At 44.3% G+C, this 12441-nt stretch overlaps 1 protein-coding gene across 25 annotated transcripts in view; it reads left to right on the top strand.

Annotated features, from left to right (window-relative positions):
* Window positions 1–12441, top strand: part of KIF1B (kinesin family member 1B) — a 2119562-nt gene that overhangs the window by 439200 nt on the left and 1667921 nt on the right. For all 25 annotated transcript variants that reach the window (XM_069609972.1, XM_069609971.1, XM_069609973.1 and 22 more), the window contains one exon: window positions 5826–5905. In XM_069609972.1, the coding sequence (XP_069466073.1) occupies window positions 5826–5905 (80 nt within the window). The remainder of the gene's footprint in view (window positions 1–5825; window positions 5906–12441) is intronic.

Raw genomic sequence — 12441 nt, 5'->3', positions numbered from 1 at the left:
AAAGAAGAAAGAATGGTGCTATAAAAGAATGGTGCTATAAAAGGTAGTTTGTCAGCCTTAACTGTGCCCTCAATGGCCCCAGGTGTGGAGCCCATGTGAAACAGACTTCCGCCATGCGACCCCTCTACGGGGGAGAATTTCCCTCTTTGGCAAGTAATGGTGTCATAGCACATCTGATGCCTGGGCCTTACAGGTCGTTCACCAGGGATATTGCCTCGACACCGTCCGGACCAGCCTCTGTCCAGCCAAGGCTTGCCTTCAGACCCACTTCTGTAGGACGAGGTTCGTCTGCTTCTACAAAGGGTGCCATTGAGCAGGTACCCTGATCAGAACGAGGCAACGAGGCAGGGACTGGTACTCGGTCCATTTTTTGGTCCTAAGAAAGACAGAGACAGAGACCCACAAGCCCTCGACCTGGAGGGCTGACTGATTTTCCTGGATCTCCAGGATACCTACTTCCATGTGCATATTCACACTCAAAATAGTTAGTACCTGAGATTCCTGGTGGGCCATTGATTTGATTTACTATAATTTATATGCTGCAAAACCCTGAATAGGGTGGTATCGAGCAGAACTTGCTGTATGTGGGCGCAGATGACATCAGTAGAGAAGAGGGTTTACAGGAAGATGGATTAAAGAAGAAGTTGCACTGCAGTAATTAGGAGAATAGGTAAGTTTTCTACTAAAAGCTAACAATGAGGTCATAGAAGGAGCTGGATTGGAATAATATCCTGATGGCGGCGTTCGGCAATGTAAAACTGCCGGTCTCCTCTAGTGGAACAACAGAGGGAAGGATTATTAAATGATGCAGCGGAGTTGAACGGAAAGAGCGAGATGGTTGATCTAACTTTATTTTCTCTTTTAAGTACTGTGGTGCTAAGTTGTGAATACATTTGAAAATCAAACAAAGTATCTTAAAAGTGCTGCAATGGCAGACAGGTAACCAATGTAGAGATAGTCTAATGTGAGATTTAGGGTAACATGTAGGTACATGAAAAATAAGATGACTAGCTGCATTTTGGGCAAACTGGAGTTGATGTAAAAGGTAGTTGGGGAGGCCTATATATAATGCATTTCTATAATCTGGGCGCAAGTTCACCAATTCCCCATTCACTGTAGCGTGGGACTCCTGAGGGAGGTAAGGCAGGCAGAAAATAATTCATTTAACACCTCATTAATTTGTGAGGTCCGCCTCAATTCTGAATCCCAGGTGGTTCCAAGGTCCATTGGCACTACCACTTCAGTTCTGCCTTTCAGTCTTTATTTGGCATCCAGCGACTTCGCCAAGCTGCTGGCAGTGGTGGAGACTCGCCTCAGGACAGGAAATATCCACTTCTTTCTGTACCTGGACAAATAGCTTGTCCAAGCTCGCTCCCCAGACCAGGCGTCGGCTTGTCTGCTCCGCACCTATAGCCTGTAGTACTTGGGCTTCTCCCTGAACTTCAAGAAGTCTCAGGTTTTTCCATCCCAGTTTCTTTGATTTATCAGTGTAGTCTTGGGCAGGGCCTTTCTGCCCGAGGATCGAGTGGCGAACATCCGACTGTTGGTTCAGGTCCTACAATCGCAGAAAAAAGTTCCAGCCTCAGCCTTCCTGCGCTTACTGGACCTGTGGGCCTCCTGCGCCCGTGTAATGTCAGCGGCCCAGCTGCGCATGAAGTCACTCCAGTGGCTTCTCAGCTGTCATTGGTTTTAATTTCAGGGGCACGCATCAGACCTTCTGCGAGTCTCAGAAAAAGTATCTGAGGACCTGGTTTGGTGGTCCCTGCAAGACCATTTGCTTTGAGGAGCTTTGATAACGCTGGCTCCAACTGACAGTCACAGATGCATCCTTGAAAGGATGGGGTGCTCACGTGTTAGTATAGGGAAAAGGTCCTTCGAAGCCATTGAAGGGCAGACTCGGGGCACACATTAAACAATATAATTGTCCAACAATATTCACCAAAAGATCAAATTGGTCAAGTTCCAAATTGGAAAACGTTTTTTTATTGATTTATACATAAAGAAACTTAATTGATGAGATGTATTTCACATCTAACATTTGTAGAAAGTAACAAATAAAAAACCTATGTTTTATGCTGTTATTCTTTACAGGCATGCATACCACTTGGGTAATGGTTGAAATTGGTCATTAGATTGTCTTTAAACAAAAATAAAGTAAACGTTCAATAACTTTGTATCCTGATATCAAAACAATTCCGTTTTAGACCTGGCAGTGAGTGGCCTGTGGTGTCGTGATAGCACATCAACTTGCTGGAATAGAGAGGCTCAGGCTGCCCCCCAGTCGATTCCCTTCAGTGAAGGGCAAGAATGTGCTGGTTTTGTTGGACAATACAGAAGCCATGCACCACCTCGACAAGCGACGTAGTTTACGGTCCATACCTCTGTGCAGAGAAGCAGCGAGACTGTGGTTATTGACTCTAGACAACGGCATGTTCCTGAAGGCCGCTCATCTTCCCGGAACAGAACTTCATTGCAGATGCCTTGAGTAGACAATTCGGGCTTCCAGAAATGGGAGTTCTACCTGGAAGTTCTGGAGGGGATCATCTCCTTTTGGGAAATCCTCAGGTGGACCTCTTTTCTTCCAATGTGAACATAGTGTGAGTTATTCTGCTCCAGTGAATTTCCTCAACGGGGTGCTCTAGGTGGACCCACTAATGGTTGAGTGGACCTTCGACTTGCTCTTTGCCTTCCCACCGATCCCTGTCATTCCACTGGTCCTCCGGATTCTGCGCTTGTTCGGGTTTATGTTGATTTTGATTGCTCCAGACTGGGTCTCGAGAACATTGTACCCAGAGTTAAAAAAATAAATAATTATTGGGTCTTTATAATGCGCCTATACAGCAAATGGTGTTTCAAGGGCGCAACAAGACAAAAGGGGAATGGGAGGGGGCGTAGATGGAGAATAACAAACGGTCCAACTAGGCCTTGTGACATTCGGATCATGCAAGAGCAGTAACGAGAAGTGCAGGGGAGTGGGGAGGTGAGGAGGGGGGGTGGCGGTCAGCGCAAAGTGTGCAAAAGGTAAGGAGGTGCAGGTCGACTGGAAGTGCGCAGGTGCTGGGAGATTCGGGGGGGGGAGTAAGGGGGTGAAGAGGACACCTGGGCTAGCAGAGCGCTACCGGGAGGCCAGGTGGAAAAGTGCACGGGGAATGCAGAGAGTGCAGGGGAATCAAGGTCCACAAGCTAAGTGCGAGGACGTGGCTGACATTGGAAGGTACTTACCTGGACTGGCATTTTCTAGGGTCCCACGCTCTTGATTTTTTGAGACTTTCCCTGATTTGTTAGGGATTTTAAAATCTTTGTATTAAACTCCTGGGATATACATTGTATCACTATGTTGCTTCCGTTTCCCTCCTTGGCTTAGGGACTGTCTTCCTAAAATATATCCTGAACTTTGGTAGCCCTCCTGACCCTGTTGGACATTGTGTTGCCCTGTGCTCTAAAGTGCTAGAATTGTAGCCGGAAAATTGTACTTAGGTCTTTGTGGTGCTCTTGGATCCTGACTGGTAATTATTACTTTGTGTAAACTCGTCTACGGTCTCTTAACTCCCCTCTGTAAGTCTATTTGTACTGCGTCTGCCACCAGGTATGAGGTTTACATTTTAGGGTAAAGAGTGAGTTAGTCCTTAACTGGCCATTTACCGTGTTTTTACTTACACTATGCTCTACAATTTGTTCTGTGCAACCGAGTACTTATTTTCCCCAGAGGGAAAATTGTGTGACCTTAGAAATAAAGGGTATATTTTTTCAATTTACCAGTATGGTGTATTTTTTGCGGCATCTATTTGAGTTAATTGTACCTTGATTGTCATTCATTTATTGAAGAACTACAAATGTTTACCAAGAATAATCTGTTAAACTTGGGCATAGAACTAGAAATCTTTGATACTGACTACGAAATAATAATTAAACTTAAAACTCAGCAATGGGATCTGGCCTCTAATATTGAAAAACTCCATAACTATAAAAGGTACACACAATTCTCGTATCAGAGCTTTAAGGGTGGCAGCCCACATAGTTATTTAACAAAATGTTGCAGTGTAGAATTAAAGCGATTCATCATATCTTCGCTTTAGCATTCTTCCAAATAAAGAATATACTAGTTCTTGGAAAAGTTCTGGATTGCGAGATGCTCTTTGTAGACACTGCAGAGTAGAGGATGAGACTTGTCGGCATGTGCTAACTTCTTGCACGGTTTTGAAGGTCTATTACATGAGGGGGTTATGGGGGGTTTGTAAGCTGCATAAATAACATATCCGGGGACCATTTTTGCTCTACATTGTTAGGGGCTCAATCTGTTGTGATCAATGCGGCAGTTCGCAATTTGGAATCTTGTGTCAAAGGAAGCAAAATTTCGATAATGTATATATTAATTATGGTGCTCTTATGTTGATGACATTTTTACATTTGTATAACTTGTTTTCTTGTTTTTATTTTTTGATAGAGCGTTAGAACCAAGCTCCCTTTTAACTTTATTTTGATATATAGAAATGTGCTTAAGTTTTTGTAATTAAACTAAATGCACAATGATAAAAAAAATGGTACCTCCCTGCTAGCCTCCTCTCTCCAGAAGTTAAGCCTCACTACTCTGCTATGCTTACCATTGGAAAGTCTGGTCTTTTCTTTTAAGTCACACACTGTTCTACCATTAGGTTTGAGGATTACACCGCCCTCACCACAGGGCTGTACAGATGTCCCTCTAGCACCCACCAATGAGTTGAAGCAGTCTGTAACCAAGATGATTTTAATTAATTGGGCTCACTCGCAAATAGATCTTTCGCAAATTCGGTTCATTATGTCCCAGCTAAGGTTCAAAGTTGGAGAACACCTTAATGAGTAGAATCTTCTGGTCCTTTTTCCAAGAATCCATTCGCGTAGAGCAGAAGAAACCTTGCATACCCTTAATTTAGCAAGGGATCCCAAATTCTAGATAGGGGAACAACCATATAGACTATCTCTTTATAACCTATGGTTGACTTTCCCTTTCCCACAAAGTGTCTAAGAATACAATTGCTAGGTTAATTGTTAGGAGCATCTCCAAATCTTTTGAAGTCTGGCTTAGTATTTGCTGCCTTCTCCACCCATACCTGTTAAAACCTTTCTTTATAGTTTGGTCCAAACCATTCAAAAAAGGCAGAGCAGGACTACAGAGAAATGAAAAATGACCTGGATAGTGTATAAGGCTCTCTTAGTCTTTGCTCCTGCTCATCAACACCCACCTTTTCTTTCCCTAAGGCATATGCCATGCCACAACAGCCCTACCTAGCTCACTCTATTCACTTTATTTTGGATGTATGCTCTTCTGTTGCTCTTTTTGGTCAAGACTTACTTAAGAGCGTCTTCGACTGAAATCCGCTGTTGGGTTGTCTCCCCTCCAACCCCAACACTGCCTTTTATCCCTTCCTCCCACATTTGTGAGAAAGGTTTCTTCCTTTCATCATTAGTCCTGGGGAGGACACATATATATTATTCAGACCGGCCCTTGTATGAAGGGATAAAAGGGGGCTAATTGCACATGCCAGTCCGGATTAGAGGGAAGATGTGGTGTTAATTTAGCCTTTACATTGGACATTTCGGTCAGGCATAGCTGTAAGTGGCCTCTGTGAGCATGAACCCATTTTTGGAGGCATGCTTGGTGGCACAGGGCCTGCTCCCATAGGTTTCAATGCACCAACAGCCTTTCATTGCACAGGTTTAATAAGACAGCGGATTTGGGAGAGAGCGTGTGAAGAGGGCTGTTCCCAGGTTGGTGGGCCCATTCAATGGTATGTTCTGTTTGCAAGCACATGGATTAGCTTGTCATGACGTGTGGTTTTGTTTATCAGGAATCTGAAAAGATCATTGCAGAGCTCAACGAAACCTGGGAAGAAAAACTACGCAAGACCGAAGCGATCCGGATGGAAAGGTGTGCAGTTTACACTATTTGCTGGGAGTGGGGTTCAAGAAGGTTCTTTTTTGGATAAGGCAGATGCAAAGCAACCAGTGAGTGAAGCAAGCACAGGATTGAGTAAGGATGGTGTGTGGGAAGACCAAGGCAAAGATTTTAATTTGAGCAGTGCAACTAATGGAGGGGCGTGGTGGTAAGGATGATCTAGCGTAAGCAGACTGTGCATTGGGCAAGTGCATCATTTAGAAGGAGTTGTTGTGGTGCAAAGCATGGTTTTCTAGATTCATTGCAAGTTAAGATGGTAGAACTCTGTTGGACATTTGGGCCTAAAGCAGGATTTAGTAAATGTAAATGTTGATGGTGCAAAGCATTCTCAGAGCACAGACTATAAAAGGGGTTCTCCAGCAATGAGTCCTAGTATTCATAAGCTGTTGATTATTGGCAATCGCTACCAAACGTTTTTCAGGCCCATTTCTTAAATACATCCTGATGCCAATAGAATATTATGTTCATGGAACACTCGGGCCGTGTGCATCCGTCAGTAGACGAAAGCTCGTTAGATAATATAGACCCGTTTAGTATAGCAATGCTGCAAGAGACGTGGATAACTGAAAACCTAGAAGTTGATCGAAGGTCTACTATACTGGTACTAGCAGTAAAAGTTCCCAAAAGTAGACTGAAGGGGGAGGGCCCTTGTTACCAGTGTACACCATCCATGTCAATTAAGGAAATCAAGAGGAACACACCAATGGTATTAGCAGGCAATATTAGCTGTCATCAAGTGGAACCCAGGGAGATAATAATTAACATCTAGGATCCCCCTAACGCACAGATGTATAAGCAACTGATAGGGAACGTGGATGCTAGCGTTCTTTTGGTCATAGCTGGGAATTTCAATGCGAAAATCCCATTTGATCTTGAATGCTTTATGGACTATAACACGTCAACCCCTAATGATGTGGAAGCTTGTACTAGACTGGGCATAGCATGTGTTGAAATGCTGTATTTACATCAGTTAACCATGTTGAATGGACGGTGTGCTGGAGACCAATACAAAGCGTTTACACGCATAAGTGGGAAAAGTGCCAGTACATTAGATTACGTTTTTGTAAATGAAGCGGCATTTGCTCTAGTGAAAGATATGGCCACATTAAACTGGGACGAAAGTGATCATTTGCCACTATGCTAACAGTGGACCCTTTAAATACTCTGTTACAACAGGGACCTCTTCCCAAATACATTGATGCATTCCCAAATAGCTACATAGTAAGACATTATGTATTGATTTAACAATGCATCCTTCTTGGAGATTGAGGGTGCAAAATTGAGTATTGTAAGAGAAGACCGACATTGCAGACTATGTGGTGAAGCCGTTATTGATTCTTTGGAACATTTAATGTTTACGTGTGCTCGCCTGGAAAATATTAGATATAAGTATTTGAAATCGTATGATAAGAGGAATCATTTTTTGTGAACCTACTATTTTTATGCCATGATTTATTGGAGGGGAATGTCAATTTTATGTATCATATGGTGAAGTTTTATATTTGTATGAAAATCGTATGTGAATTTCGTTGGGGATTTTATATTGATAGGAACAATTCATACTTTTAATGTGATTTTCTATGGTTGTTAGTTTTTGGTTTGATGTGAGGTGTATATACAAAGCCGACTTTGGCTGTAAGTATATTCGAACTAATTAAATAAATAAAATATCATTCCTGATCACAGAAAAAGTACTGGTGTTTTGTGGTTGGCAGTGCCCACTACGAGTTCCGAGTCCTGCTGCTCTGCTTTTGCCTGCCACCCATGGTCTTCACCAAACTGCTGAAAGTGATTGTGGCTCATCTCATGAGGGAAAGTGTACATGTCTTCATCTACTGGGACGTTTGGCTCATTCAGGCCTGCACTCCAGACCTGGTGTAAAAAAAAACAGCTGTATCACACATGCAGTCTGTTGCACAGTATGAGATTCTTCCTGAACTCCAAGAAGTCCAATGTCTCGCCATCCAAAACCCTCCGATTCTTTGGTGGTGTTTTGGAAACCCGACTGGGCAGGGCTTTCCCTCCAGAAAATGGCGCCGCAAACCTCATTGAGTGCATGCTTTGCGTTCCCAGGGGATAGCCCCACCCTGCGTCTTCCTGTGTCTGATGGCCTCCTGCATCCTGCCTGGTTGCGCAATGGGTCATTTATAGTGGCTGCTCCATTGTCGGTGGCCTCCATTCTAGGCAACATGTCTGAACTTTGTAGTTCTCACAATGTATTTCGAGATAATGTATGGTGATCCCTGCTGTTAAGATGGATTTTCAGCATCCACCCGGTCAACAGATTCTTAGAGGCCACCCTATCCTGATGAACTTGGAATAACAAAAACGTCCAGTGCAATGGCATCATGTAGTAAGACACAGACAACAGATTCACTTTTCTCAAATAAAATGGTGTATTTCTTTGTCAGGATGGAGTAATGCCTAACTTGCCATATACTAAGGTGGGATTTCCCTACCTAAAGACAATGTGCAGGGATGTCAGCAACCAAAGAAACGGTGTTCAAAATAATGTTCTGAGCGTCTTCCAGCTCCTGGCTTGTTTGCAGCTTCTCCGTTCTCATGTTCAAAACAGTTCCACAAAAAGACCTCAGGGTTCCCCTCCCAAAGTTAATGTTAGGGCGAATGTTCAGTTTCTGTGCTAATTCCCTTTAACCCTAGAGACCCCAAGCACTTTTGCTGGACTCTGGAATTTTTTGATTTTAATCTCCCGGGTGAGTGCAACTTTTTACCATCACTCTTTCTTGTTCTGACTGGGATTTTTATTTTACTGCTTTTTATGGAGTTTTCTACACTCCATATGTTTAATACATATGTTTTTACATAAGTTTAATACAGGCTGCTTTTTGACACCTAGCACCCTCTGTGCAATGTCACTGAGGAGTCCCTTGGACTTCCCTTTTATGTGTTAGTAGTAAGGTAACTTTTATCTTACTTACCTTTTCCTTTGTGGGTCCAGCACACACCACCTTATGTGGGGTGGTGGAGGGTTACATTGTAATTCCTTATCCCACTACTGTAACTTTTTGTTACAGTTACTAACTTAAATGGCTGGTGGCAGTGGACACTTTTTCTACCTTTTGTGCAGGTTACTGGACGGCTGATTTCTCAGCTGCAGTACAGCGCCCATGGGTGATCATTTTTCGCAAAATGGCCCTTGTCTTCTTTTTTCGCGATTTTTTTTTTTTTTTTTTAGTTTGTCAATTCCTTGTGAGCTCTCCTATCGTTTCATGTAGATTTGAGTCCTTTGTGAGTTTTGCCTTTGGCAGGCTTTGGTGTGTCTGGGAAGGCAGGAAGTGAGGGAGGGTCCTGAAACTTCTGTCCTTTGTCTGTAGATGTGCCTGGGTCGGCTGGATGTCCTGCTGGAAAGCCAACCCCCAGATGAGTGACAGCTCCATGGGAGTGAAGGAATGGCTTCCAACATATAAGGTGTAGATTTTTGGACTACAGGCAGAGTCGACCACTGTAACACACAATCCGAAGCAGAAAACGAGCAGAGGCGCCAGCAGCACCTTCAACAACCGCGGAAACACTGGTGACGCCCTGCAGCTGTCCTGACCCCGTTTTCACCTCGACAGGAAAGCTCCGCCAAAGACGACTTCTTCCCTTTGGCTGGTGAGACCAACTTGCCTCAAGTCCTTCTTCAATTTGGGCCATCCACCGACTCCTGCGACTTTCCTGGGCTGCAGAACACCAATACCCGGGGTATCTGGACCATGCTTCATCGTGCGAAGATCAAATCCGGCTGAACTTTGCAGGCACCCGCCTTTGTTAAGGCGATGACTATTACGGCGGACACTTTAACACATTTGAAATCTGCTCTTCAACGTCCCAGGCCTTCTGCGCTGTGGTTCACACCTCACCTTTTGAGCCTCAAACAAGCAGCACATATCACTGAATGGAAATGGAGGCTGAAATGACAAGTGCAGAGGCACTGTACAAAACCGCCTTTTAACCTTATCACAAAGCTATCAAGTCGGCTAAATCCTCTTACTATGCAGACCGTATTCTAACATCCACCTGCTCTTCCTGTGAATTGTTCAAGATTGTTAAAGAACTTTCACCCCCCCCCCCGCCCATTTGCTAGTTGACCCGACTCGCTCTCGAGCAACTTGTAATGACATTAGTACCTTTTTCCAGGAGAAAACTATTAAAATTCGGTCCTCCATTCTGGACAGTTGCCCTAGCAAATCTACTCTGGATCCTTTTTCTGGGGGCGAATCTTTAGGAAGCTCTAGGTTTTCATTCCATTTCAAGGCAGTCTCAGACCAGATCTCCAAAGCCCTTTTCCATCTTAAATCTGCTTTGCCCACGGACCCTATTCCTCTATGCTTTTTTCAATCTCTTGATGCAGACTGCATTGCTTTACTCACAGCAGCTGTTAATCACTCTTTCACTCATGGTGTTGCCCTTCCTCGCTTAAGCTTGCTGTCGTGTCTCCCCTTTTAAAGAAGCCTGATCTGGATCCGTCCCGACAACTGTCGCCCAATAGCACTACTCCCTGCTTTTCTGAAAAATATGGAAGCCATTGTGACGCCTCAGATGTCTTTTTCTTGAATCTAATGACCTTTTGCATGGTTCTCAGGCAGGCTTCAGATCTACCATGGAAACCGAATAAGTAATGATTTCGGTTCTTGATGACTTGGCGTTGTGTCAGGATCGCAGAGAGGTAGGTGTCTTGATCCTTCTTGACTTCTCTGCGGCCATCGATAGAATAGATCATAACATTAGGATTCAACGGCTGGTACAGGCTGTTTTCAGAGGCAAGCCTCTCGAAGGGTTTCTTTCTTTCTTATCTGATCTCAGCAAACCGTTTCATTTCATCCTTTTTCTTCTTCTTTGTATGCAATCGCCTGCAGTGTTCCGAGGGCTACCCTCTCCCTCCTCTGCTTTTCAATCTCTATCTCCGCCCTCTGGACGATCTAACATCTGTTGGTATCCACTTCTACACTTAGGCTGACAACACCCTTTTGTTTTTCCATCTTGATTCACAGCTTTTGGGTTTTTCATCTAATCTTAAGAACTGTCTATCTGCCGTCTCAATTTGCATGGCTAAAAACAGCCTCAAATTGAATGGCAGCAAGACCAAAGTCTTTGTCATTGGCACCCTGGTCCCAGTATGTTCTTGAACTCCTCTTTCTGGCGGAGCCATTAGGGATCCTTCCTGTACCCAGCCCCCTGTGTAAAAAGCCTGGGGATTAAATTGTTTCTCTCAGGATCCAGAGAGGCTCAGATTGCCTCAGTTTGTAGTGCAGTTTTTCACAGACAAACTGCTTAAGAAAATCATGCCTTTTCTCCCTCCCGTCTGCCATGCCACTGTTGTCACTTTGTCTACAATGGGATCCATTCATTATTGCAATGGGATATATTTAGGACAACCAGACTATCTGATTCAAAGACTTCAGATTTTGCAGAACGCTGCAACCCGCGTAGCCTTGGGGGCCACCACATCTGAGCACATCACCTCGCTACTAAGTAAACTCCATTGGCTGCCCGTTAGGAGGCAGATCTATTTTAAGAATCTGTGCATTGTTCACCGGGCCGTTCCCTTCTCCGTCCCTATCTTTTTACGACAGAAGCTTAAAGCCTACACTTCTTTTCGTAGGCTTTGCTCAAGTGAAAAAAAATCTCTTTGAGGTCCTGCGTTTCCACAAATCCAAATCAGGGGGCCGTTCCTTTTTGTTCCTGGCCCCGAAGCTCTGGAACCAGCTCCCACAGGCACTCCATAATCTCCCAGACCTTCAGGGTTTTAGCAAACCACTAAAGACCATGCTGTTTGTTGCTTAATCTTTTCCCGTTTCCTTGGTTTCCTTCCCCACTTTTCCCTCCAGTCCTCTCTCTCTCTCTCTCTCTCTCTCTCTCTCTCTCTCTCTCTCTCTCTCTCTCTCTCTCTCTCTCTCTCTCTCTCTCTCTCTCTCTCTCTCTTCTCTCTCTCTCTCTCTCTCTCTCTCTCCCCCCCTTAGCGCCCAGATGCCTTACTGGCTTTGCGCTCTACAAATTAAAATACGTACATACATCCATGTGGACCTCCAGAAGCAGAAATGATTCACCAAAAGTCACCTCACTAGATTTCAGGATCGAGGAATCAAAGAGAATCCGACTGGCAATATTCATTTTTCCTTGGATCTAAGAAAAAGACACCAAAACCACAAAGACCCGCTAAATTCCTTGCGGCCAACCCCTTATCCCTCGTAATGCTGCAGAAGCCCAGTGAAGGTCCCCAATTTCGTCACCAGAACCAAGGAGCAGGGATCAGGGTCTTTATCGTTGCATCCAGAAGGCGATCATTTACATTTTCAACTTCACTCTTCAGGTACTGTGGGGCTTAATGTTACGCTCACCTGATTCCCACGGGGGCGTCGATCTGGACTGGCCCGCTGTTGCTTCCACCAGAGTAACACGTAGAGCTGAGATGACAGACTGGACAGACCCACTTAGCTTCGTTTGTTGGACTCGTACGAATATCTTTCTGCAATGGAGAAGGGGAATTAACCTCCCGTAATCTGAGC

This window comes from Ambystoma mexicanum, chromosome 8 (assembly GCF_040938575.1).
Source record: "Ambystoma mexicanum isolate Mex_15411 chromosome 8, UKY_AmexF1_1, whole genome shotgun sequence".
In the NCBI taxonomy this organism is placed as follows: domain Eukaryota; kingdom Metazoa; phylum Chordata; class Amphibia; order Caudata; family Ambystomatidae; genus Ambystoma; species Ambystoma mexicanum.
The sequence above is the reverse complement of the archived record's forward strand: the minus strand, read 5'-3'. Positions and strand labels throughout refer to the sequence as shown.